This window comes from Neolamprologus brichardi, chromosome 15, assembly GCF_056152115.1.
Source record: "Neolamprologus brichardi isolate AB-2024 chromosome 15, ASM5615211v1, whole genome shotgun sequence".
Classification (NCBI taxonomy): domain Eukaryota; kingdom Metazoa; phylum Chordata; class Actinopteri; order Cichliformes; family Cichlidae; genus Neolamprologus; species Neolamprologus brichardi.
Window position 1 is genome coordinate 34,514,289 of NC_142118.1, and position 27,160 is coordinate 34,541,448.

The window sequence follows — 27,160 nt, forward strand, 5'->3', positions numbered from 1 at the left end:
TTTTCTCCCAACACAACATAAAGAATCGCTTTCCTTTCTGCGTACCAGCACCACGCTGCTAAAAATAAGTTTCAGCATGAGAACGAAGAGGCACGAAAGGAGCTGTGATGGTTCAAGAGTGAGGGTGTAATGTCACCGGTGGGTGGGTGGGTGGGGGGGCCTCAGTGAAGAGAAAGAGAGAGAGAGAAAGGGTGAGAGAACAAGAGACGGCAACTGTTGGATCATCTGTGCTTTAAAACATTTAATCACTGTCTCCGGTTGCACACAGACACACACACGCACATAAAGACTAAAGCATGAACACACATATCATCTTAAAGCTCTGCTGTTCTGTGCTGTGACAGAAGTATCTTGTAACTACATTGTCCACAGACACACACACACTTAAACACACACACGCGCCCACCAGAACAGAAGCTCAAAGAGCAAAGGGTGTATAGACTTATAGCAGCCACCATGACCACCATATAGCTTACCAAAAAGTTTAAAGGCATGCCTCTGCACTATACATATTCACAGAGGGATGCAGAGACTGATAATCCACATGCCAGGCAGTACTGTAATGCCAGCGAGCTCCGTTTGTAATATCAGCCCGGTAGGTGTAGATGTAGGGGATTATTGCTGTTCTTAGTCTACTTAGCATTTTTCATGCAAAGTCACGCACTTGCAAGTTTAGTATCATTTCCATTGCTTAATCCTGACTTTTGATAGAACGCAGTTCAGTTATGGAAACTAGGTTTCATTTAATGGGCTTTCTGAATAACTCAGTGCGTCATCCCTTTTATCTTTTTTCAATCATTACAACTCTGCGCTCACGCCTTTAGCATTTTGCATAAAGTAATGATTGTCTAGTGAGTTACACTAATGACACATCATGAGCTATACAAGGATCATAAATGTCTTGTCGTAAAGATTTTTTCTTTTTTTTTTTTTTTTTACACAACAACTGCAGCAATAACAGTGTAGCTCCTTCTGAGATATTGATCGAAAGAGTGAATGGCTTTACAACTTTACAAATGATTGACAAGGCTGGTGTGTGTGAAGCTTGGGGCCCAACGGATTACGTTTGTATTACTGAACACTTGACTGGCAATAGACTTAAAGACTTAGAGGCCACTCCTTTGGCCTAGATCTCAATGTGTGTCTTTGCGCACGTTTTCTTTTGTGTGTGTGTGTGTGTGCACGCTACACGTGATGGCTACATGCTCTCTTTATGTTATCAAAAACATGCCAGTTATTACGAAAGCTTGACATTTAAATAATTTTGCTCTGATCACTATACTTTATGACAGTAGTAGTCAGTCTGGTGTGAACCATCAGTGCACATACACACACACCCAGTGACCACAGTCCTCATCTCACAGCACTGTTACACTGTATTATGAGTGAAATATTGATGCTTCTTCGATTCCTAGGACCAGCTCTGTTTTGTTGACTATTTGTCTTTCTTATTGCACGGTGCTCTGGGGGTTATGCTTTGTGATTACAGAAAATTATCGCATTGTTTAAACTCGTTATAACCACATGATAAGTATGAAAAGCTGGTTGCTCTGATAGTCTAAAGTCGGCGTGATAAGGTCCTGCGGAATAAAACCAACAGGTCCTCTAAAGCAGTTATTAGATAGCATAAAATCACTGCCAGGGACTAGATGATGCTTGAATCAAGAGAGGGATTATCTGATGCACTCTGGTGTATGCACAATTTGTTCTCCGAGTCTGTTTTCCTTGACTAATGTGAGCCTGTTCTCCGCAGGGCCCCAGATAGCCCAGGTCTGTCTTCCCTACCCCAAACAGACATCCCTCAGTCTTTAATTGGAGACGAGTAGCAGCCCTGCTAGCACAGCGTTGGGACCTGAGCCGCGGCCACTGAGAATGCATTAGCATTAGCATTGCAGCGGACCGACCTGTACATAATGATAACCTCAAGCTCTGCCCACTGGGAGCAGCTCCTGTTCACGCACGCACACACACGTACACACCAGCACACGCTCCCTTCCCCCCTTCTACCCTATACACGCAGCCACGTAAACAAGCAAGTGTAATGCAGCCCCAGTGGTGGGCTGCTCGACGATCAGAGGAAGGTGGGGTGGAGAGAGAAAAAAATCAGTTGCCGCCGTTCGGCTGAAAAGTGTGTGTAATGAACTTGAGTTCCATTGATCGGGACTCAGAGTACAGAACCAGGGGCTGTTTGTCCCAGAAGGGCTGCCATACCGTTGCTCAGTAGCCCCTCATAAATGTTTGAGAGGCCTCAGCCGCTCCAGATCCATCCTACCTGGGTTAAGATTCTCTGTTACAACACACATATCCAGGTTGATACCAATGATGGATGGACGGTGGTTGAGGGGATCATCCAATATTTTACCTTGATGACATTTAGGTGGTGTACTCTACAAGTGAGTCATGCTGATGGTAGTGCTAGAGAGCATTTTTTTCAAGCAGACAAGATTTTAAGACAAAAACGTTGTGCGCAGACCTGCAACTAAGTTGAGCATTGAGGCTAATATTTGCAAGGATGTGCTAATTAGGTTGGCATGCTATACCTTCCAAAGCTCTAAGGCCCTCAACTGGCCCCCAAAAGCCTCCGTATGCTAGGCAGGGTTGATATTACTGCAGATATCACTTAGAAAATACCTGATGTGCTCGGCCGACCATCCATGCCTCCTTTTGACTGCTAAGTATCAGCTGGCGGGAGGTCCTCCGCGTTATGCAGCAGGTAATAAAAGTTGAACATTGATTTTCTGTAGCAGCTTGTAACTGTTAATGTTGAGACATCAATAGCCAAAGCAAAGCGCTGGTGCCTTAATAGGAGGCTGAGAATGTGGAGGGCGCGAGCCAAAGCTGACTCTAAATCACAGAATCTATCCTTGCCGATCGATAGGACAGTAACTGCAAGTGTCCCTCTGCTTTCCTAATGTTTTATAATAAACTGACAGCCTGTAATAAGACCAAGGGAGAGGGAGAATGAGAAGGAGGGAGAAGGCAGGAGGGAGAGATAGAGGGGAACAGTTTCTCCATAGCCTATCTTGCCTTAAATCACCCCACATGGGAGTGCAGGAGAGATACACAGGGTAAGGTAGAAGGGTGAATTTTTTTCTGGTTAAAGAAAAAAAACACTTTTACAGGAGCATTTGTCTGGATGTGCTCACTGCTAGAGTAGTTAGTGAGTGTATTGATGGAGGGGAGCAGAAGTTCAGGGGATATGTCCTGAATTGCTTTGGCAGGACAGTGAGTTAAAGTGCATTAAATTCTGCTGCCAACTTGCAACAGTCATCATATTCAGGAAGAAGTGAAGGGCTGGGCTGCACATATTTTGATTTTACATTCAGAGAGATCTAACTACTTTTGAAACACTACTGGTACAGTAGATGATGAGCAAGTTTTCTTTACTATGCCGTTGCAATGAGGCTGCTGGTTTGGAATAATTTTTAAAGCTTATTTTTCAAAATAAAAGTGATGCTACAAGGAAGATTTAACATTATACATGATATAAGGATATTTGTATTACATGTGGTGCAAAAACTGTACTGAATAAATAATAAAAAAATGTGCTGAAATTAAACTAAAATCACATACACAATAGCTCATAAGTACAGCAAATGTAAAACACTATAACGTTATTATCTGAAATCCTTAGGATGCTGTCTTTTAAATTCTCTTTTATCCTGTCTCCTTCCCCTTTACCTCACTTGGTCACAGAAGATAGCCTATCCTTCCCTGAACCTGGTTCTGCTGGAGACGTCTTCCCGTTAAAAGGGAGTTTTTCCTTTCCACTGTCGCCAAGTGCTTGCTCATTACTCTGATTATTCAGGTTTTCCCTCCAAACCTCTCTCACATATTCATCACCTTTAAGTCAATGTTACACTGCATGCAATAACCGTGACATATACTGGATGAGTCCCATAGCTCTATCAACTTTTACACATGCATCTGAATCGTTGCAGTCTCTTTTCTATATGTAATTTATTTTCAAAACAATAGAAGACATCATTCAAAACCAATATTTCGGGGAGTCGTTTTATGCAACAATGTTGTTGCAGCAATCTACTTCTTGTGCCATCTGTGAATCTCTGCTGCCACATTAATTATGATACATCACAGGGATGACTAGGGAGTTGGACCTATTCACATGTGACCAGCTTGTAAAATAATTAAAATAATAAAATTGCCAAATAGACACAAAATGACCCTATGTGGGTTTGCTGTGTGCAATAGCACATAATAAGCATAAGCATGGCACGAACTCAAGAACATACTCTGTTTTAGGCCCGAGTTAGAGTTAACCATTGGACTGTCTGTATTTACTGCCTGATAAATGTCACTGTTTAACAGTGTCAACATAAGTGTTATATAATTTTCTGCAATAATGGAAAAAGATCTATAAAATACAGCCTGAGCTGTAAATTAAGGACTGGTTGGAGATGATCTGGATGGAGATGTTGAAAACTGAAACTGTACCCAGGTGAAGATATAAGGCTGAGCGTGAAGGTGCAGTTAGTGATGAGAGACACTGATTCTCACTCTGTCAACCACCACCAACAAAACTCACTGCAACTTCTGCCTAATGACAACAGCCTGCAGTATTGCTGGGTAATAGTGGTGAGCTGGAGCTTTTATTGCTTGATAAAGTCTGAAAGCCTTTTAGACAACCTCATTACATGGAATTCCCTACAAAGTGGCTGCCACCATCAGGAGCTGACTGCTCACCATGTTAGATTTCTTAGGATAAAATTGACAGAAAATATACAGAAGGATTAGGTTCATTGCTTTAGGGCACACTCCCACCTACTCCTAATAAGAAGAAAGAAAATGAAAGAAAAGTCAGGACACTCAAACATGATTAGCTGGATTTGGCTCTGTCGGAAACCAAGTTTGAACAACTTTTTTCCTTTTTTTTTGTTTGTTTCCCGCATCAGAATGATGCCTGGAGAAACTAGACGGAGGGTAAAAAGATTTGTTTGAAAGGTAGATGAGAGTCCAATAGTTTTCAATCAGCACATGTTTGCCGAGCACTTCACCAAGATTCAAAACAAAGTGATGAAAAAGGACTAGATGCAGCCGCTCAGTGCGCGGACTGCGCTTTATGAACCTTATACATATATAAGGTTCAATCACCACTATTGCATTTGACATTACTGCTGTCAATGGACCAATCCAGTGACTGAAACTAATTTATGGGACACAAACATTTGTCAGAGCTGTCTGCACCGCCATGAACTCGTACACTATGGGGCACCAGTCATGCCACATTTCAAACACATGCATCTCATACTATCCGGCTCTTTTCTCGTGGAAAAAAACTATCAAATCACATCTGACCTGTAATACTTCACACATGAAACTGCCTGTATGAATTCTCTCATATGACAGCAACAATGCCAGATTTGTTGGTACCCTTCTCTGTTTTTGTTTGTTTTTTATTTTTTGTTTTTTTGGTGGTGGTGGTGGTGTGGCGGAGGGGGGGGGGATAAAAAAAGAGTGTTTAAGAATATTTAAATGAACGGTTTAAAATAACGATAAAAGTAAACAAGATGAAAGAAAAGTCTGACACTTCATATAAACAAGGTTTCTGCACCAAGAACTACAAACGATTTTCTTCTTTGTTGGAATTCTACCCAATTCATTTATAAGAGTTTACTCTCATCTATTATATTTTGCATTTGTTTTGCTCTTTTTCTAAATGAGACCAGTGCGTTCACTTAATGGTGTATTCCTTAGTAGATGCACATCATGGAGCCAAGAACAAAGACTTGTACACTGGCCTTCAACGCACATATTAAACAAATATGTAAGACTGCTTTCTTCCATTTGCACAACATCTCTAAAATTAGAAATATCCTGTCTCAGAGTGATGCTGAAAAACTAGTTCATGCATTCATTACTTCCAGGCTGGACTACTGTAATTCATTATTATCAGGATGTCCTATAAACTCACTGAAAAGTCTTCAGCTAATCCAAAATGCTGCAGCAAGAGTCCTGACAGGGACTAGAAAGAGAGAGCAGATTTCTCCTGTTTTGGCTTCCCTTCATTGGCTTCCTGTTAAATCCAGAATTGAATTCTTAAATATTCAGGCCCCATCTTATCTTAATGACCTTGTAGTACCATATCAACCTATTAGAGCACTTCGCTCCCGCTCTGCTGGCCTACTTGTTGTTCCTAGAGTATTTAAAAGTAGAATGGGAGGGAGAGCCTTCAGTTTTCAGGCCCCTCTTCTGTGGAAAAAGCTTCCAGTTTGGATTCGGGAGACAGACACTATCTCTACTTTTAAGATTAGGCTTCAAACTTTCCTTTTTGCTAAAGCATATAGTTAGGGCTGGACCAGGTGACCCTGAATCCTCCCTTAGTTATGCTGCAATAGATGTAGGCTGCCGGGGATTCCCATGATGCATTGAGTTTTTCCTTTCCAGTCACCTTTCTCACTCACTATGTGTTAATAGACCTCTCTGTATTGAATCATATCTGTTATTAATATCTGTCTCTCTTCCACAGCATGTCTTTTTTCTGTCTTCCTTCTCTCACCCCAACCGGTCACAGCAGATGGCCCCGCCCCTCCCTGAGCCTGGTTCTGCCGGAGGTTTCTTCCTGTTAAAAGGGAGTTTTTCCTTCCCACTGTCGCCAAAGTGCTTGCTCATAGGGGGGTCATATGATTGTTGGGTTTTCTCTGTATGTATTATTGTGCGATCTACTGTACAATATAAAGCGCCTTGAGGCGACGTTTGTTGTGATTTGGCGCTGTATAAATAAAAGTGAATTGAATTGAATTGAATTGAATTGAATTGAATTGGTCTTTTGTCCGGGAAAGCCTGAAGTCACACAGTGCACATTCGGCTGCGAAGCTTGTTCAGGCTATCGCATATGGAAAAGAAATAGAAAAAACTTATAAAAGACTTACATCAGATGTGGCCTACTTCATATAGTGAATCATATAAGGTTTATATGATTTACTCATGAAAGTGGCCACTTTCATATATTGTTTTAATAAGTATCCAAAACATACAAGTTTCATTTATATAATTTTTCTAGGGATCTTATATCTGTTTTCACTCTTGTATGCTTTTCATACAAGTTTCTCACAAGACAGATACAAACTTTATAAGATTTATATATATCTTTTCCATATGGGATTGTAAATGCATGATTTACACATTGCAATGTGCATTATCTAACTAAGGGAAACTCTTCTAACCAGTCATGCCAACAGGTTAATCTCTGACTAACAGTTCTAAATTGACATTAGGGTACATGGCATTTGTGTTTCCACGAGTGCAGCCTCGGGAAAAAACAAGCAACCTAAATGAGATAAAGTGTACATCTACTGCAGTCCAATAAATGTCCTAGTTTGCCTAACCCAATTTCAGCATGCAGCAGACCAGCTGTCAGGACGTTTGAGTGATTGTGCAATGGGCTGCCATGTCCTCAAAAGTCTTAACAAATGATTAACCCATTTACTTTCTTAATGACAGCAAATGTATTGCAATGGACAAGAATGCATTGGAAAACAGTGATTAATTTACAGTATGTAATTCTTCCATCAGATTAACAATCCAAGTCCAATCCGGAGCAGGCTGTAGCTCAGGAGGTAGAGCTGGTCACCTACTGATCAGAAGGTTAGGGGTTCGATCCCTGCCTCCTCCAGTCTGCATGCCAAGTATCCTTGGGCAAGATACTAACCCCAAGTTGCTCTCTGATGCATCCATTCGAGTATAAATGTGGTTAGACAGCACTCAGTTTAGAGTCAGTGACTGTGAGAACGGGTGTGATTGGGTGAATGTGGCATATTGTATAGAGTGCTTTGAGTAGTCCAGGAGAGTAGAAAAGCGCTAAATAAGAATCAGTCCATTTACCAAGTCTGGAATAAAAATGGACAAAGCTATGAGTCAAATGTCTCAACTTAGCCTAGGTATAGAGTTTCACTAGATACATTGCTAAAAAGTCTGAAATCTATTGAATAATGTTCAAATGTTGGAGTTATCAAAATCAGGGCAACACTCCAAGATTGCTGTCATAAAAGACGCCTCTTATATTTATACTCCTTTACTGTAAATAATTGTGTGCTATTCATATTATTAGCAGTCTTAGTAGCTACAGTGGGAACTTTGTTTCTTTTCTATTTTTACACTCGTGGGTTCTGTTGTTTCTTTTAAATTATCAGTTTCAGCATTTTTTTTCCTACTGTTTGCTTTATGATTGCCACATGTACACAGGGCAAAGTTTTAACAGATTACGCAGATTACATTTTGTTGTTTTACTGTTACTTTTTTGTGTGTTACGGTAAACAATAGTGCTTTTATTCTCATTATTTATTAATTTAATGTATGCACTGGCTCATCCACATGACTCCGGAGAACAGGAAAAGAGAATCATATTTTGTGTTCAGTCAAGACGAGGGCATAAGAACACATGTACACGCTAACTGTACTTTATTCACGTATTGATCAGGTCAAAGGTACATATCATGCTCCGTTCTGTTGACTTGTAGCCAAGTGCAAGTTTGCCTCCAAAAAAGGGAAAAAAAAATCTGTTAAACTTTGTTAGAACATTATTAAATACGGATTACTGAGCATGCTCTACTAAATGGCTCAATAGAATAAATGTTGAACTGTCACTGCGTCTCAGTTTTTAATCAATTCCTGAATGAATTTTAAATGATTGAATTCTTTTCAGGAAATGAATATTTGCCATGTTTTATGGGCATGTGAGTGTGTGTTTGTGTACGTGTGCATGTAAGGGGGCTTGCGTTATCCAGCTCCCCTGCTCACTGGCCAGGGATCAGTGCATTGATTCTGAGCAGCCTCGGCTGTTGCTTAATTAGGATGTACCTGTCTGGGAATTATATCTTTTTTTCTCTCTCATTGTGCGAGGAAACAAAAATGATAAAGAAATACAGAGAGGGGGAGAAACTTGTCTGTTTTCATCAAGGTTAATCACATTTTCTGCTTTGTGTTGCTGTCAGCAGACTGGTGTCTGACCTCGCAGCGCGCAAAAAAAAAAATTGAAAAAACGTTTTGTGTGGCACACAAAACATGCTAATGAAAGATGTTTCATTGTATGTGGACGGGGGTGACTGGGTGCTGATGCTGTAAAAAGTGGAATTCAAATGGCAGGAATGGTTAAAAGCAGTATGGTCGGATGAAAAAAAATCTGCTATAATGCTTGTAATCTGAATTAAATTCAAATAATTTTAAATATCTTCAGTATCAAAGCAGTTACTGGATACTATTAGATATTAAACTAACTTAAATGTTATTTTTTAAAGTTGAATCCATCTATACATTTGATTGTTTGTGATGTTGGCCGTGTTTAGGGATAGAAAAAGAGGTGAAGTGAAAGTTGGGTGAGGAAGTAAAGAAATAAATAGTGAATTAAGATGAATGAGGACCAATGGAGGTGGATGTGGCGATAGAGTAGTGATAGATTGAGCTGTACAAAGATGGATGTTAAAAAAAAACAGAGAGAAAGGACAGAGCAATGAGACAAGAGACAATACAGAGGGCTGGATGGATGGAGAGGGATGAAGGGTGGCAAAGACTTGATGGGTGGGTGTCTCTAAACTCCAATTTCAGTGACTGACTAATTGCTTGACAGACGGCTAATGTGTTGAGTTGCTGAGGCAGCTCTTGAATCACTGGCTGCCCTGTCTTGATTTCTTATGAATGGACAACACGCCCATTTCTGATCACTAAGAGAACCACCAAGTTAATTTAACAGATGAAACAAAAGCAGCACTGGTCTGCATCACTTATAAAGATTACAAATACAAATATGTATATCTGTAGTTACACAATGCCTGAAAGAAAAACAAACGTATTTTCTATTGTTGTTTTAATGGCAATAACTGGGTCTATTTTAGACACATAATAGCCATCCATATTTAGCTTTTATTTGGCTGTTTTTAAAAATTTGATTTCTTTAATTCCATCTCTAAAAAATAGAAACAAGCAAATAATGAGAATAAACCCTAAAACAATCAGCTGTACTCGTGTTTAATAGAGGAATAATATAACCAATAAACGGTTGCATTGCACAGAAAGCATAATTATGCATGATATATTGATCAATAGAAACGACTTTAAGCAACATAATGAATGATGAATAATGAACGATTACAAAGTGAGCACAGTTACACATTTTCAGCACGCTACTGCCCGTGTTCCTGCTAAATGCTGCAGTATGAGGACATTATTTAGGGCTACAGGTATGTCCACAAATGCGCTCTCTCCACTGGGACCATTTACCACCCTGCACTGGTCTGGCAGTACTCTGGTTCTCCTCTCAGTTCACAAGGATTGGCAGCACATGTCTCACCGAATTACAGCTGATGAGGTCTGACCCACTAAGCTGGGTTAACTGGTTGCTGGGTGAGCACTTTGTGACCTCTGTCTCTGTCTCTGCTTTCCAAGTTTGGAAACTATACATGATGAACCAGAAACACACCGTGAATATTTAGGATAAAAGCTGATAATTTTTCCAGGTTTCAAACTTAAAGGAGGGCTTAAAATATAAAGAGAAGATCTTTTATTTTTACTCAGCCTGAATTCAAACTTGTCCCTTCACCTCTGGTAATGCTCTGTAACCCACACCGCCTGTCAGTCTTTCTGTTAGGTCTTTAAGTCTATTAAAGGAAATCAAAGGCCCATTAACAGTTTCTTGACACTCAATGACTCGTAGTAATCCTTCTCCAAACTCTGATCCAGACAGCCCTCAAACTCTCGCTGCCGTTATGCGTGTCCTTTGCTCAATGCCCAAGACGTACAATCATTGCTCACAGTCCTACAAACACTTAGGAGATCAATGGTCTCAGAGTGATAATCTCCTCCTTGATAGAGGGTAAAAGCCTTCACCGAAGACAGGGAGTGACAGGGGAAAGTGAGAGACAGTGATAGAAAGAGATAAAATAAAGCAATAAACAAAAAGAAAGCAAACAGGAAGTATAACTCCGAAAACAAGCGCACATACAGATCATGACAAGTGTCTCCTCTCAGCTGGGTTGACATCTATATCTCTGTTTTTATTGACAACTGGCTTAACTAAAAGCTCCTCTGCCAGGGAGTGAATGACTGACTGCCCATGTACAGAAAGAGAGGGGGGATGATTCACATGGGAAATCACCAGCTGTATGTGAGTGAGTGAGTAAGTAAAGTTTATTTATAAAACACCTTTCGCAGTCATGTAGTCACATAGCACTAATTTGTGATATAATGTCTAATATTTTCTAATTCTCGCTTTCTACTTTATATTGTTTGCAATGCCTTTTTGTCTCTGCGTGTTTGCCCTGCGCCCACTGCTTCAAGCTGACCGCTGGACAAAAAGGGAAGTTTATAGACGACAGACTTATGATCTGGTACTTCATGCATACACTGTAAATAAACTTCAGTAGAATCAGTGTGATTTATGGTTAAAGTTACCAAATGCCAAACAAGACCTCTCATCTAGAATTCCCAGACAACTACACTATTTCTCCAGTTACCGAATAACCAAAACAACACATTTGTGAGGGTTGGTTAAATGAAAGTATATTTAAATAAAGTTCGAGAAAGACTAAATATACAGTTAAATATGGGTGCTACAAAACCCAGTGTCTCGCTTTTACTTTCCACCATGTTGCACACAGTGTTGGGGAGTAACGGAATACATGTACCGCCGTTACGTATTTAAAATACAAAATATGAGTAACTGTATTCCGTTACAGTTACCGTTTAAAAAGGTGGTATTTAGAATACAGTTACTTTGTTAAAATAAATGGATTACACGGCGGTACTTCTCTGTTTCATATTGTCGCGGGTCAGGCCTGTTTGGGTTTTGTTTGACAGCTATGTTCTGTTGTTCCAGGCGGCAGCGTTACGGTTGCCATGGTTACAGGGTGACGCTCTCTCTCTGCGTGTTTCCTGGGTGAGAGAGCGCCTTTTGTTGTTGTTGTGCTAAGCTAATAGGTAGAATGCTACCGGTATAGCTCTAAAGAATGTAGCATCATAGGCAGTGTAGTCCGTGCTGCAGGGAGAATGGACTGCCATACCTGTTATGTGTCTGTGAGCGAGGGAGGGAGAAAAAGGAAAACTACGAGCTGTCATCCAGCAAAAACGGGAGCTGGAAGCATGTAAATATAATAATAACCACTGCAGCCAAGAAGAGTGCCTGACGAGCCCAGTTGTAAGTACGCTATTAAGACTCGACTGTACACCGTGTTCGTGTTTTCCTCTGAAACAATAAGTTTCGTTGGAGCGGCCTTTCAACGCCTCTCTCTGTCTGTCGCAAGCAAAGTTGACCCAGACAACAAACTAGTTTTCGGCTACGAGCCCGACACAGAACCCACCGTATTAGCCAGAGGTCCCTTTACTACGGTTCGGTGCCGTGGACCTTCAGTAACAGTAATAAATCACAGCAATAGTACATTCATGTAGTTGTAAACAGCATGATAATATATTAAGGAATCCAAAGTATTCAGAATACGTTACTCTCATTGAGTAACGTAACGGAATACGTTACAGAATACATTTTGGGGCATGCATTCTGTAATGAAATACATTTTAAAAGTAACCTTCCCAACACTGGTTGCACAAGAGGACACTTAAAATACTGCACTGCATGCCATATTGGCATTGGCTGTCAACTGTAAGGTGTGGGGCTCAGATGATAACCATAGCAGCGATGCATTGATAGCAGCTGTAATAGCAGCAGTAGCAATCATGATAGCAGTATCTGTGATAGGAGAAGCAAACAAATCTATAGAAGCCACTTTATTAGTTTTATAAAAGGCTGTCCGGGCACTGAATCACTGTGTATTTCTCAGGGTTTAATCCCGTGATGCATATGTAGTGTGTGTTAAGTAAGTAGAGCCACAGTGTTAAAGTAGTGCAAACAGTTCCTAGTCTCAAACCTGTCGTAATGAACACATCCCTTTTAAATTAGAGAGTAAAGTGACCAGTATTAGAGATTAAATTAGGCTAATAAACAGAGAGAGTCTAATCTTTTAGTTCAGCAGTCAGTGTACATCTACTTTTATGCCTCATTTCCCTACGACCCTTATTAACTGGCTCTGCCGGTAGGGCACAGACAGCTGTGTCGCAAATTAATTTGACCCTTCTGATAATGTGTTTTGATATTTAAATATACATACCACTACCGATGCTACGCACATTATGCACATTAATTCCCCAAAGTAAACATATTTGTAGCTCAGCCTTCTTACAGCCAATTACATACTCAGTTTCAGCTGTATGTGATATTAATCACATAATGTAATCTCCTGGCTCTACGTAGCTCGAGCCTCTCTCCTCCCCTCATCCCCACCGACACCACCTCGGCTAACGCTGATCCCCTCAGCCAGCTCTACGGCGTCTGTGCCGGGCTTCTTTTGCGGGAGGCCTGGGCAACGCCGGAGAACAGGCACTGCCGGGGGCGATACACATCCCTCAGGTGGGCCTTTCATTATGGATGATGTTTCTGCCAAATTATTTAGACCCTGAGCCCCAGCAACATCCCCACCCTATAAAAAACTGAAACAAACACATGCATGCACAGAGATGTGTACACACACACACACACACACACACACACACACACACACACACACATTCCCTGTCTCTTTCTTTACAAATGCGCACAAGCATTAATTCCTCCTGATCGCATATATATGTGTGTATGTACAGTTCATTAGTGCTGTTTTCTTTGTTCAGAGGTGTTAAAGAAGTGAAAGTGTGACTCTTGTGAATTACATGTTGTCAGAGGGGACTGGGAGCTAAGCAGGAGGAAAATATTCATCACATGTAAGCCAGTGTTGCTCTCCATGCCATAGAGGGCCCTATGTTGACACTACTGGCTTCAGTAATGTGGGATGTTAAACAGGTTTGGCTCAGTGTGTGTGTGCGTGTGTGTGCGTGCGTATTCCTCAGAGGCAATTTGTTGCAGACTCGTTAGGAAAGAGTCAGAGATGACAGTCTCCTGGCAATGTCTGACCTCGGCTTAGAGATTCGAGAGCAGCTTTGGGATACAGACACACACACCGAGGAGAATGCACGCACACACACCACATGCCATCAAAGTTACCCTTCTTTTTGTCCCTTAACTCATCAAGCTTTATATTCCTCCACTTACCTTCCTTCCCAAATCCCATGCACTCTCTAGCCTCAGCTCCCGCCCGTCTGTCTCCAAAATACTTCAGGCTGGTGCCTGCCTTCAAACAGCACGACCAGTTCAATTCCCGCTCACTCTTCATCTTCCTCCTATTTCCTCCTTCCCTTCCTTCACCCTTCTTTAGCTGAGATCCCTTCCAAATCCCTTCTTCCTTTCCAAAGCTCTACAGCAAATTCTGAGAGGAAAAGCCCCTCCGTTGACCCCTTGCCCTCTCACCCGTTCCAAACTAACATCTCATTCCTCATGCACAGCTCGCTTCTCAAATACTGGTTATGAGTTACACTGCACTTGGCATAATCCTGCACACACTGTGATTCATGACTTCTAATATTGTTGATCCAGGATATGATCTTTAATTTGCATTTGTTGCAGCAAGTCTGCGATGCCAAAGACCAACAGCTAAATTTCAGAAAAGAAAAATGTCAATATTTATTTTGTATTTACACTTCATATTGACATACTCTTTTTCTCAAGAAATGTTGTACTTTAGAAACTTGAAGATGCGGTGGAAGATCAGGTGAGAGATTTGCTGCTGGGAATGCCACCGATAGATTTATGTGCAAGAGCTGGCTAATAGAAAAAGTAAACCTGCCTATAGTGGATCTAAACTTCCATCCACCTGTAGTCCTATATCATCTGTATGGTTGCACTGTACTGAACCTAGATTTATTGAGAGTTGTACTCACCAAAAATACATTTAAATTTTAGACCCAGACGTATATACAAGAGCTGCCACATCCATCTAAAGAAGACCAACCACACCTACCTCACATCCATTTGCCCCTTTCACTATTTTGTACGTTTCAGAACCACACCTTCCTCTCAATTCCCATGTCCCTCCTAGCTGATATAAAATATATCTGACTTACCCAGGCTGAAAAGCACCAGGAACTTCAGGCAGACAAACTCTCGTTGATCCAGCTGCAGAGAGCGTAGTTTGGCCACCAGCTCCTGGGCGTGGCTCAACAGATTGTTGAGAGTTGCTCCCGCCTGTGAGGCAATCACTGCGTAGTCCACCTTTAAAAAAATAGGGAAAGAAGAAGGTAAAAATGTGTGCATTTAAGTGACTCTGACTGGAGTTTGAGCAGAAGTTTTGAAAACACAGTTGTAGATACCGAATAGAACACAATGTCACTTAGTCAATCACAGATTTGGGAGTTTTACAGCCCCATAGTAGCAATAATTGGATGCTGGTTTGGTTTGGAAACAGCATGTTTGTGACAGAGTAAATCACCCATGTCTAGTCTGCCACTTCTCTTTCACTTCTTTCACATGGATACAAAAATGGCTAACACGTTTCCTTAGGTCTAACCTATAAACATTAACACCCACTTACTCCTTTTGCAGGTGTGCTTCAAACCTGCAGCTGCAGCTCATTTGAATGGGAGGCAAGTCCTTAGTCGCCACTCACCATAAGCAGGACCATATTAAATTTTTATACTTATTGACAATTCATTACCATAATTGACTGTGTGAGGGTTTCCAGGGGAAGGTAGATGTTGGTGCGAGTCAGGAAGAGGTTCCCCGCGAGCTTCCATTTGTAATTATAAGCAGCCGTGAGTTTGGATTTTACTTACAGTGTAAATAAGATGACTGGAATACGTTTTTTTTCCTTTGCAAATAAGAAAAGGGTCAAATGGGACATACATGTTGATAATACACCAATTTTTAAATTTATTTATCTGCCTTCCCCACTTTTTTCCTTCCGTGTGCTTTTACTACACTGCACTCTCCCACTTTGTCCCGACGCCTCTGTCCCTGTCTTCCCATCTTAACACCTCCGAGACAGAAAGAGCTATGGCTCTGTGAAAAGCAAACACTGCCCCCCTTCCAAGGTGTCAATCAATTTACATAAAATCAACTGTGCATGAAATAAGTTCATTGAAGGATTGGACTGTTGATGGTGATGCCTTGGGTTATTGCCTCCCAGCCTTAAGAAAAAAGAGAGACCAAATAAAACGCTATAGTGTCACTATAGCAGACTTAGCACTAACTCTGGTGACCTGCGTATCAATCAATCAATCAATACCACTTTATTATCACTCCCAGAGAGACATAGAGGGCGAATATATGATTAAACCTTCAAATCTTAACTTATCATAAATATAGTCTTTGCTGAACATTAGGATTAATATGAAAGGTGAAAATAGGTTGGTGCTGCTGTAGATGGAGGATGCAGATGGAAAAAGACCATGTTTGAAACCACAGAAAAGTATGAGTATATGTATATATATATATATATATATATATATATATATATATATATATATATATATATATATATATATTAGGGGTGCGACAATACTCGTATTGATATTGAACCGTTCGATGCAGTGCTTTCGGTTCAGTACGCATATGTATCGAACAATACAAAATTTTTAATTTATTTTGTCAACTTTCCTTCTGACGATGCTGTCTGTGTTGAGCGCTCAGTAGATCTGCGCTCGACAGTGCAGCCTAGGCGGAGTAGTCGAACGCAGATTCACTGAGCGCAGGGCAAGCTAGCGAGACAGAAGTTAAGCTATCCTTGCAACATGGCAAATTGAACCTCCCCCACCCTAATTCAGATCTGGCGTTTGGAACTATTTTGGTTTTCATGTGACGTATGACCCTGAAGGTAAGCGTGTCATGGACAAAAGTAAAACAGTATGTCGGATGTGCCACGCAATGCTCAATTACATGGGTGGGAACTAGTGCGTTAGCGCAGTTAGCTCGTTAACGTGTTGGCCGTCCAGCCCCACGCACGGGGTGATCTGCGGTAGCTCGTTAACGGAGATTTGCCGTGTTGTGGCGTTAACGTCATTTCAACGAGATTAACGCTGACAGCACTAGTGGGAACACAACGACTATGACTGCACATTTACTCCGACATCATCCTAGTGCAAAGACAAGTGGAAGCAGACAAAAACAACAAGCACGCATGCTACAAACTTTACCCGAGTCATTCAGACAGCCGTTAGCACATGATTCTCCTCATGGGGACCTGATATGTTTAATATGCTGCTGAGAATATAGCCCAGAAGAAGCGTATAGTATAGCTTTTATTTTGGAAAGATCATTTCTCTGTAATAAACTCTCTTTTCCAAAGATGAGTGATTTCTCGATCAGATAGATTTATTTTTTTATTACTTTGTTGTTTCAGCAACATTAAATTGAAAAACCGTACTTTTGAGTTAAAATATATATTTATAATTTTAATAAATGACAAATTAAAAAAGCATGAACATTTTTTTTGTATCGAAAAAATATCGAACCGTGACACCAAAGTATCGAACCGAACCGTGAATTTTGTGTATCGTTGCACCCCTAGTATATATATATATATATGTATATGTGTGTGTGTGTGTGTATGTGTGTGTGTGTATTGTCATTTGAATTTAATACAGCACTCTTATAGTGTTTTTTTGTAGTCGGCTGACTGCCACACTGTGAGGCCTTGCTAAATCATTCAACAGATCAGTCCAGCCTTTGTCATTTCATGTTTGCTCACATTTGTACAAGTTCCACTGTGTGTTTGATCCTATGACAGGATAAAGAACAAGCACTCATGGCCATTTCTCACTGCTGTTGGTGACATGCAGTAGTAAAGAGAAAGAAAGGCAGAAAAAAAAGAAAGAAATTAACAAGCAAGGGACAACAAACATAGGGACATGAGACCGGGCAAGACAGAAGGCAAATGACAGGCTGTAGCAGTTAATCTGCTAGTTCAATGGATTTCTCTTCAAATGTCAGTATGAATGGAGCGTATGACTGGCAAGAGCAAAGAAGCAGCTTGCTTCAAAGCAAGAGGGAAGAAACATCTGTTTAAATTCTCCATATGAGCAAAGCTCTGGTCCTTCAGTCACATTTTTTTAATAAAAGCAGTACAATATCTCCGGGTAAACTTTATTTCAGAATAAATGTGGTGATTTGCCTGAATGCACTTGACGACAAAGTGCAATCAGTTTCAGCGCAACAATGGATTAATTATGGCATGAACTAAGGCCTGTCCTCAATGGCTGCTTTGTGTTATGGCATCATTTGGTTAATTCCTCATAATACACTACATATGTGCATTCTGGCAATTCAATGGTATAAAATACCAGCTGTGTTATTTCGTTTGGGCTGCCAAAGGGAAAAAAAATCCACCTTGTAAAACTGTAGTATCTGTTCAAAATTAAGATTTTGCACACTCTGCATTCTTGGACAAATGGCCCTCTGTTTTGCTGTTGGAACTATGCTTCTAATCTGATGCAGCCACTCTGTGTAAAGCTTAGAACTACAAATACGTGGTCCTTTTTAAAAATACTGATATATAGTTTATAGACCAGAGGACTACATGTACTCCATGTACAACACAAATCTTAAGAATATCACAAATTTGCTTCTTACTGGGCACTAAGGTCAGAGAAAGCTTTTGCCAGACTCTGTGCAGCGCTCTCCCATCAAGTCCTGACTGTGTTTGTGTAGCATTTGCTTTGGGTGGTGTTGCTACTGCGGTTTAAATATCCCTTGTATTATCACTGTGCTGTCACCCCTGGCCAGGTGGAGAATAATAGGAGATAATGAACTGTTTCAGACCCCCCCACACACACATTTCCAAACACACACACACACCCTCAACACCAGCTGTTCATTAACCAAAGTATGCAAAACGAAACCGCCATCCAGCACCTCCCCTGACTATCAGCCCCTCCTCCTCCTACTCCTGCACCTCGCTGTTCGGGCCTCTTAAAACAGCCTTATCTGCTTCGCCTCATCATCTTCTCCCCGATCCATCCTCATCTCTTCTACTTTTGGCACCTTTCTGCCTTCTTCTACCTCATTCTGCCTCCTTTCTTTTCTTCTCCCTCCTATTATCCAACTCAGTCTCCTTCCATCAGTTTACTCCCTCCGTCCATCTGTTCAACAATCTTGCGCCGCTTCTTCCGCCTTTTTATTTATTTTTTTTGCTCAAACTCTCATTTACCTGTTACCACTACCATGGCACTATTTGTTATAGTTTGTAGTTCCCACTAGAGGCAGTACTGGCTGTTTCTTCACCCATGCTCAGAATTGACTGTGACCTTGTCTTCATTCAGAATCGCGGAATTAGAAGGACTCCCCCTGTACACAGTGCACACGCGCTCGCCAGAATCTATTGTTGTAAAACATTTGTCGAAAAGCAATGTTTTTGCAGTGCAAGACAATCAATAATGCATGGCTTCTCAACTCACTGACAGCCATCTGATTGGTCAGAGGCATATTCATGATGAGCAGTTTCGCACCTTTGTGACCGCACACACTCTCTCTTTCTCTTCTTAAAATGTGCCTTTGTTTGTGTGCGATTTTGAGAATCACAGAAGACCGAGGGAGTCTTCCATGTTTGCTTTGGGTTTGTGTATTTAAAGTCAGCTTGCTTTGTGAGTGCTTGTGTGTGTGTGTGTGTGTGAAGCCGAAACACAAATCAGCACACGGCATTCTGATGCATTGAGATTTCTTGTTAGGGCTTCAGGCACCATCTCCCACCAACTTCCTCAAAGACCCCCAGTAAAAGAAAATAACACATTTAGCTGCATTTTTTATCTGTCCACCCACTCACTATGCTACAGCATGAGTGTCTGAGTGCTTTATTTATTCACTGTTTGAGTCTTCATGCTCTGAGAAAAACTGTAAGAGCCTATAATCTTAGAAAGAAACCCCAACAATCAGGTGACATGTCTGTGAGCAACCACTTGGCAACGGTGGGAAGGAAAAATCCCCTTTTAACAGAAAGAAAACTTCAAGTCATACAAGATTGGACAAAAACAAAAAAGGAGTGGAAAATGCTGGAAGTAGTTCTTACCTGTTGGCCAGTGACCAATAGGATGGAGCCCTCCTTGGCATGCACCACCTGGCGGAAAACGTGGTCGAGAATGAGGAGTTCACTCCAGCAGTTCTGCAGCAGCTTCATCTGGTCGTCCACCTGATTAGAGATGCATATACAAAAAACCACATCAGGTCAGGTGTTTATTTTTCCGCTCTTATAAAGCTGTAACAACAGTCTCTGTTGAGACTGAATGCCAGATGTACAATACCGTAACTGTCATCAGTGCAGATTGCATGTCTTTCATTGCACTCTTTTATTACATGTTATTTAGCCGGGTTTGCAGTCATCAACACACAGAGTTGTGTGTTCAGGAGGGGCGTAGAAAACATGCAATGTGCAAACTGTACAAAATGTGTTTAATGTTCCAAAAAATTAAAGTCTTATATCTGTAAGTCGCTGAAAACAAATCAAGTTTTAAACAGGAACTTGTAAGCAAAGTCACACTGTTAAAATCTGTGGTTAAGATTGTGTCATGGATACTGTAATCATTTTACAGGTTCCACGATCAGTCTATGAGGTCACCTGCTCTAAACATTTTTACTGCACGTTGGGTTTTTTCCAAATGCTAAAAATTCCTGTTAGAAAACCCCGTCTGTCAAATAATCTGAAATGTAGAGCGGCGATAATATTGTATAAAGACCTTGAGAAATAAAGGCTACAGCCAAATAGTATAGAGCCACCCACAGAAAAAAAAGCGCTGAAAAAAGCTGAAGCACTTTGTCAGCCGTAGCGGCTTGTAAATATCACAGGCAGCTGTTTGCCGGGTAAGCTTTCTCACAGGTCAATCACTATTGATCAGTAGCGTACCACGGGCATTTTTTTCCCAACCTTACACAAAGCTCAAAAGTCCCCTGTATGCACTCTAAAGCTTTCTCATGTGAACCTTTCCCCACACAGTTAAGCACTTTGCTGCGTGCCTGATTTAACAATGTTGCCAGGTTTATCTGTTTGCCCATTGCCAGGAGTTTCTGAGTGATTCCACAGATGATAATGATTAAATAGTCCACCCCCCATTTGTTTCCCCCCCTCTCTAATACCAACCGTCTGCTCCCAGGGACCTGACAGGTAAACTTTGGAAGCTGACACAGGTGAAATAGTGGTTTTGGGAACCAAAACAACCCCCTCCATTGTGACTGCTAGTCTCTTCCCATGCCCGACCGTGTTAATCATTACTCTACATAGGTAGACTCAAAAATAAATAAAAGAAAATGGAGAACACAGTGAGAGGGATGGAATGAGGAAAATGTATAAGTAGTTCTTTCTTTCTTCTCCCACCTCTTCTATCAGTAAACAGTGTGCACTTTGTGGCTTTGCTGGGAATACTGTGTCTTCCTGAGCACACAGGGGTCTGCTGCTTTGAGTATGTGAGAACTGTCTGTGATGGGCATCCAAAGCTTGCAGTATGAAGAATGTGGATCGATGGTGTATCGCGGAAAGGTTCGAAAGGAATGTCTTTTTCTTTTTGGTGCTCCGTGGAAATCATAAAGGGTTCAGATTGTTTGATATCAAGTGACCTTAGTTACTCATTTCATGTCAACAACTTTCATTCCACTTGTATTACCTTGTATGACACGACACTGGATATGGCCTAATCTGAAGTCTATCTCTTGTTGATTAGGCCTGTTTTGACTGGTGATCTGAGGCTGGTGGCAAACAGTGTTTGTTTACCTTCCACAAAGACACTACAATAGGCAACACACTTGGTTAGACGACACGTGGGCTGCCTGACTATGCTTTTCTTGCACGGCAGTTGTCATTTGGTTGCTGTAGTCCTCCTGATTGGAGTTACTATTTATTGTTTACCTTGATATAGAGCAGCTCTTTGTATTTGTATTTGAATTGTCGCTCCCTTAACATAGTTTTTCTTTTCAAAAGTGATTTGGTTTTGTTTTGACCTTAAAAACAAGCATTTAGTGCTGACATTACGCCAAAGTAGGAAGGATTTCCTTTTTTCTGTGAGATTTGTTTGATCACATCTTTTTGTTGTTAACCAAAATGTGAGATGTGAGTATCTGGCATCTCCTAACAGAGGTATTACATCATTTTCTCTTACTACAAGGTAAATGTCATTAGTTAAGAAAAATCATATTTGAATTCAGAAAAAGTCCACATGGAGGGGATCGTTATGCTTCTAGCACACTGTGATGGAATAAAATGACGCGTATATGAGAGATATGGCACGGTGAGAAATTTGCCTTGAAACGTTTCATGTCTCCCACTTCTCTTTCATCAGTTTGGCAATGCTGCTGTGACTTTTTCTAGCATTTTTGACAGCATCACAGGGTCTGTCTCTCTCCTGCCTCCTTCCTATATACATCTATTTTTGCGGTTCCACTCTGGTAGTCACTCAAGTGCAAGGGAAATGCCTTCATTAAAACCATCAGAAAGCAAGGAAGGCGCTCAAAAGAGGGTGTTTTCTATATTGTGCCCTAATCCAATTCTCTTTATCTCCCCAACCTCAGGATGTTGGAAGTGTGTGTGTGTGCGTGTGTGTACGAATGATTACATGTAAGGCCCAGGCTCTTCAAAGGACTCCACTGTATGTCACTGGTGCTGGCAAGTATCGGGATACTCATCAAAGGCCTGTCCTCACTCTGCCCGCCTGGAAGCTCCTCTCTGACAAGAGTCCTGGGTCATCAAAGGGGGGCAATGGGAGGCTAGACTGGGGCAGGGGACACCCGCTTGGAAGAGGGGGACTGGTGACAGACAGACAGGCGTGTGGGCGGACCAGGGGTACGGGGTTCAGTTCACTGACCTTTTAAGTTCCAGTGACACGAGTCGTTTCCCTGACAAGCTCTTCCTTTGCTCTGTCAAATGAGCAACAGTCACGGTGCCTGATCTTACCAACACTGCTGCCTGTTCGCTCAGATAAAATGAACTTTCTGACACGACATCGACAACCAATTTGTCTTGTGTTTTACACGAGGGCAAAAAGGCCGAATATTATCTCTGTGCAAAGAAAACGCAGCCAGAAAAAAAAAAAACTGGACGACTGCCAGCGGCTGATTATAAACATTGCCTAGTTTAATGTATTCACACCTTCGTATGGAGCTGCAAAGTTCAAATGAGCAGTTTGTGTGCTCCAAAAGTGCAATAAAGCATATTTATATAGTGGTTTAATTCCTGTCTCACAACATAGTCATGGAGTATTTAGATAAGGCTTCTAATTGCCAACCGTTTCCAGCAATGATGACGCATAGTAGGAAAAAAAAGCTGTTGTTTTTCCTTGATTCTTCTCCTTTATTCCTTCCTCATTTCACCAAGACATAAAAACACTTGCTGCTAGGCTGATGTTCTTTACTAAAATTGGTTGCCTCCTCGAACACTGTAAATATAGATATTGACGTCAAGATAACTGGCACTCTTTTTTCCCGCTACAACGATTTCCTTAAATACATAAAGGCAGCTAGCCTTTAGTTAGTTACAGCCAGGTCATTCAGTGCTAACAGATGAAAAAGAAAACATTTATGTTGTTTGATTAATAAGTCAAATTGATGTGAACATGTTTGCGTAGCAACGGTGCTACACAATAAGTTCAAAGTTGAACACATTCTGCAAAATGAATTTTTCTAAACACAAAAGTTGAAAAAATGTAATACTGTTGGTGAGGCACTGTGAAGGGGAAGGAGAGAAGTATTTTTCAGGTAATAATGGGATTCCCTTTGAGATTTTAATTTCCACTAGCATCAGCATCAAGGTAATAAAATCGGATAATTACAGGCTGGTGAATGGACACAGCAGCGAATACTTTTCATAGCACATGAAAATACTCCACATGCTCACTGTAAGCCTAACCAAAACCACCACAGACGAACAACAGAAAGGTCTTGTTCTTGAAATTCTTACCAAATGCCAAAACCACGCTCTGAAATTGGTCAGATGGTAATTTAACGTTGCTATCATTTTGTGGCTAAAAAAAACATAAATGGATTTGAGCCATACGAACTTAGCCATACTCTATGAATTCAAGAAATAATTTAGGGCAACATGAATGAAAAAACACTTCAACTGTACGCATTTGAACAATCCCAAGTTGCCACCTGTCCTTGGATGAAGCAAAACTCATTACAGGAATTTTGCTTCTGAGCTTGGCGCTCATGCAGAAAACAAGCTCCCCAGAAATTGCTTCAAACTGGCCTCAAAATACACATTTACAGGTGCTTTTCAAGGTGTGATCTAGTTAATATTTCAATATCATCACCAATTTTTGGTTAAGAAATGAGAGAAATTCCGAGCAGGAACTTGTACTTGCAGCAGCCAGTGATGAAAAATACATATCCTCCAAGAAACCAATTTAACACCTTTATGATCGTTCAGGCGAGTGGGATCAATGCCCTGGATCAATCGCTTAGCCCATAGCTTTTGTTCAAAACCACTGGCTGAGATTAATGGGATTTTCCAGAGAGGGGGAGAGAGAGGTAGAAAAAGGAGAGCCCAGTTGAGAAGGGGGGAATGGAACTGCCAGACAGGGAATGGGAGAATGAGAAAAGACTTGGGGGAAATTGAGAAAATAAAACATAGTGATTAAGAGCAGATATTCCCTCCATTTCTGGGCAAATGTAAATTAATTGGAAATGGAGCATTCAGATGCTCGCTGACAAAAGTAATGTTTATTCATAGCCCCCTGCTAAGAGTAGAGCAATTATCACGCTGCGTCGAGTCAAAACAGGCCAATGTACGAGAATCTTTCTCCCCCTTTCTTGAGGCCGGGTTTTGGTCTAGTGCCACGAGCATTGTTAAGCTTCGTACGGTACGGTGGGCTTTAACGAGAGTACACAGCTGGATCTGATTTTAATAAGTAGTTCCATTTTTGATGTGGCTTAATGAACAGATTAATAGAATCTCCTTCTGTGGAGCCTTAATGAATGGAGAGAATTGTGTGTTTTTTTTTTTTAACACAGGGGGGAGAACACACACATTCGCAGACCGTGAGTTTATTTGCCTCAAACGACTCGTACATAAACAATAGCTGTGCTTCTATCTTTCCTCTATCTCTGTTGGACAAGAATCAATGCTGTCTCGGAGTACTACAGGTGAGATTTGAAGCTGACATCAATGCCTGCGCGTCTCTAGCAGCCATTCTTTGGTGCAGTCCTGTCTTGGCATCTGTTCGCCTTGAGCCAAACAGGCCGCGTATTCACCTGGGAACGGGCATTAATTTACCTAGAACCGTGCCTGTTGTTCTCAGAGTGTGGCAAACGCTTAATTACGCCGAGCTTGACGGTGTACTGAAGCTCGCTTCCAGTTTAGCTCGTTGATTAAATTGAGGAGTGAGTAACATCGGCAGCGATGTGTTTTTGGTGTTTTTCTTTTTGTGATTTGGACAAATTAGCCAGCAATGTATCAGGAATCATAAAATAGGTTTATATTTGTTTTACTTTTAGAGCACACACAACCCCGATGACCTGAAATAAAACCTCACTATCAACCTGTTTATTTCTTTATTGCCATTATAACATCTTAACAAAGACCAAGCTACAATGAAGGCACAAAAAAAAAATATCAGGTCACCATTTGATACCATCTAGGCAGCGTCTTGTTTTAGGTCAAAGGAAATAGCACATGCCTACTGAATCCTGCTGCAAATCATTTTTGACATCCTTAACTTGCCCAAGACACAAATAGAGTTATATCCATCAGGAAAAACAACAGACTGAGTGACAAAATCCCCTGGATGTTCCAACAATGGTATGTGAACTGGTGGGAAGGCCGAGACGGATGGACAGTGTTCACGATCCAGATGACGTCTCCCTTTCTGTTCATGCTGCAGAGTGAGAATAGAGGACCAGTATTCGCTCGTCTCACTTTAACAACGTCAGCTTATGCTTATCGTGGCCCTCCAGTCCATGTTCGGCCTCGATTCTTCGGCTGGCACAGTGATAAGAATGCTGGGAAAATGAGCAGGTGGCAGGTGCTGCTGCTAGTCAAGCGGGAGGCGGCTACACAGAGAGCAGAGGAATGATAATACTGGTGGTAATGCACCCGGTGAAACTAAATTTGTCAAACTGCAGACAAGCTTAAGGAATAAAGCAACCAGAGTCAATTATTTCCTTTACAGCCGCAGACACTTAACTGAATGGCTTGAACAGCAAATAAATGAAAACATTTAGCCATTGCTGAATTAAAACCAGGGGTTACCTCAACTATATACAAAATGCTTGTTGTTACACTCTCAACTTCACTGCAGCTGTGTCTACTGAACCTTAGGTTGACACAAAAGTTCAGCACAAAGGTTCACTTGGCCTGATTGTGCTATATAAGGTATCCAAGCCAGAGTGTCACCTTTATCTATATTTTACTATTTTGTAATGAGAATGCTCCTTCGTCCAGCTTTGAGCTGCCCTGCGACAGTACGTGACAGTATATACTGTATATATATATATATATATATATATACACATCTCCCGAACGCCCATCAGCATGTCTATAGCACCTGCTTGTTGTATGCATCTATCTTTAATCCAGCAGATCAGGTAATGGAGAATGCCGATGGGTTTATCTCCAACTGAGCACACAGAAATCCTAGACTGTTATTATGTCTCTTAAGAGCCATTGAGATGCCACAGGCCATCTGTGAGCTCAGAAAATATCACACAAGATGCAGCAGGCCTTGCATCTTTCTTTCACTCCAAAATGAAAGCGCTTCTGGTGGAAAAGAGGTTCTTTATTATATCAGCTTGCGATGCGTGCTTTAAAATTGTACATGCTCTATTCATTTGTTTTGCAATCAGTCGAGCACAGTATTTCTAGTCTCACCATAATATAAATTCACTCACTGCAAGTAGATGTAGGGGTGTTTCAAGAGAAGTGTAGAAAGTAGAAAGTGCAAATCTTCTTTCCTCCAAGATACTATTCAGTACATAGTACTCAGCAGTGCAGAAAAAACAAGCCGTTTCTTTTCGAAGTATTTTTCTTGTAATGCCTTGTAATTATCTACCTACCTAGATGCTTTGAATGTGCATTTGTGTGTCGCTGCATATGCACTTACTGTGTGTTGGACTGAGAGCGAGACTGAGAGGTTTGTGCGAGTGGATGTATGCTGTCCTCTGTGTGTGTGTGTCAGAAAGAATTCTTTGTGTTTCAGCGTGCGTGTGCCCCAATGTCTGATCGATATTGCTGAGGCACTGTGATTGATTGGTTCCCACGGTGACCGCATTAACGGACTCCGGAGGCCGACCTCTGACCTCTACAATACCGCACATTCG

The 27,160-nt window shown here is 41.2% G+C and overlaps 1 protein-coding gene across 1 annotated transcript in view; it reads right to left on the bottom strand.

Annotated features, from left to right (window-relative positions):
• The window catches only part of nr5a2 (nuclear receptor subfamily 5, group A, member 2), a 70,874-nt gene that overhangs the window by 12,042 nt on the left and 31,672 nt on the right, over window positions 1-27,160 (bottom strand). The window contains exons 5-6 of the mRNA XM_006791992.3: window positions 19,932-20,051; window positions 14,998-15,145 (exon numbers count right to left, since the gene is read on the bottom strand). Of these exons, the coding sequence (XP_006792055.1) occupies window positions 14,998-15,145; window positions 19,932-20,051 (268 nt within the window). The remainder of the gene's footprint in view (window positions 1-14,997; window positions 15,146-19,931; window positions 20,052-27,160) is intronic.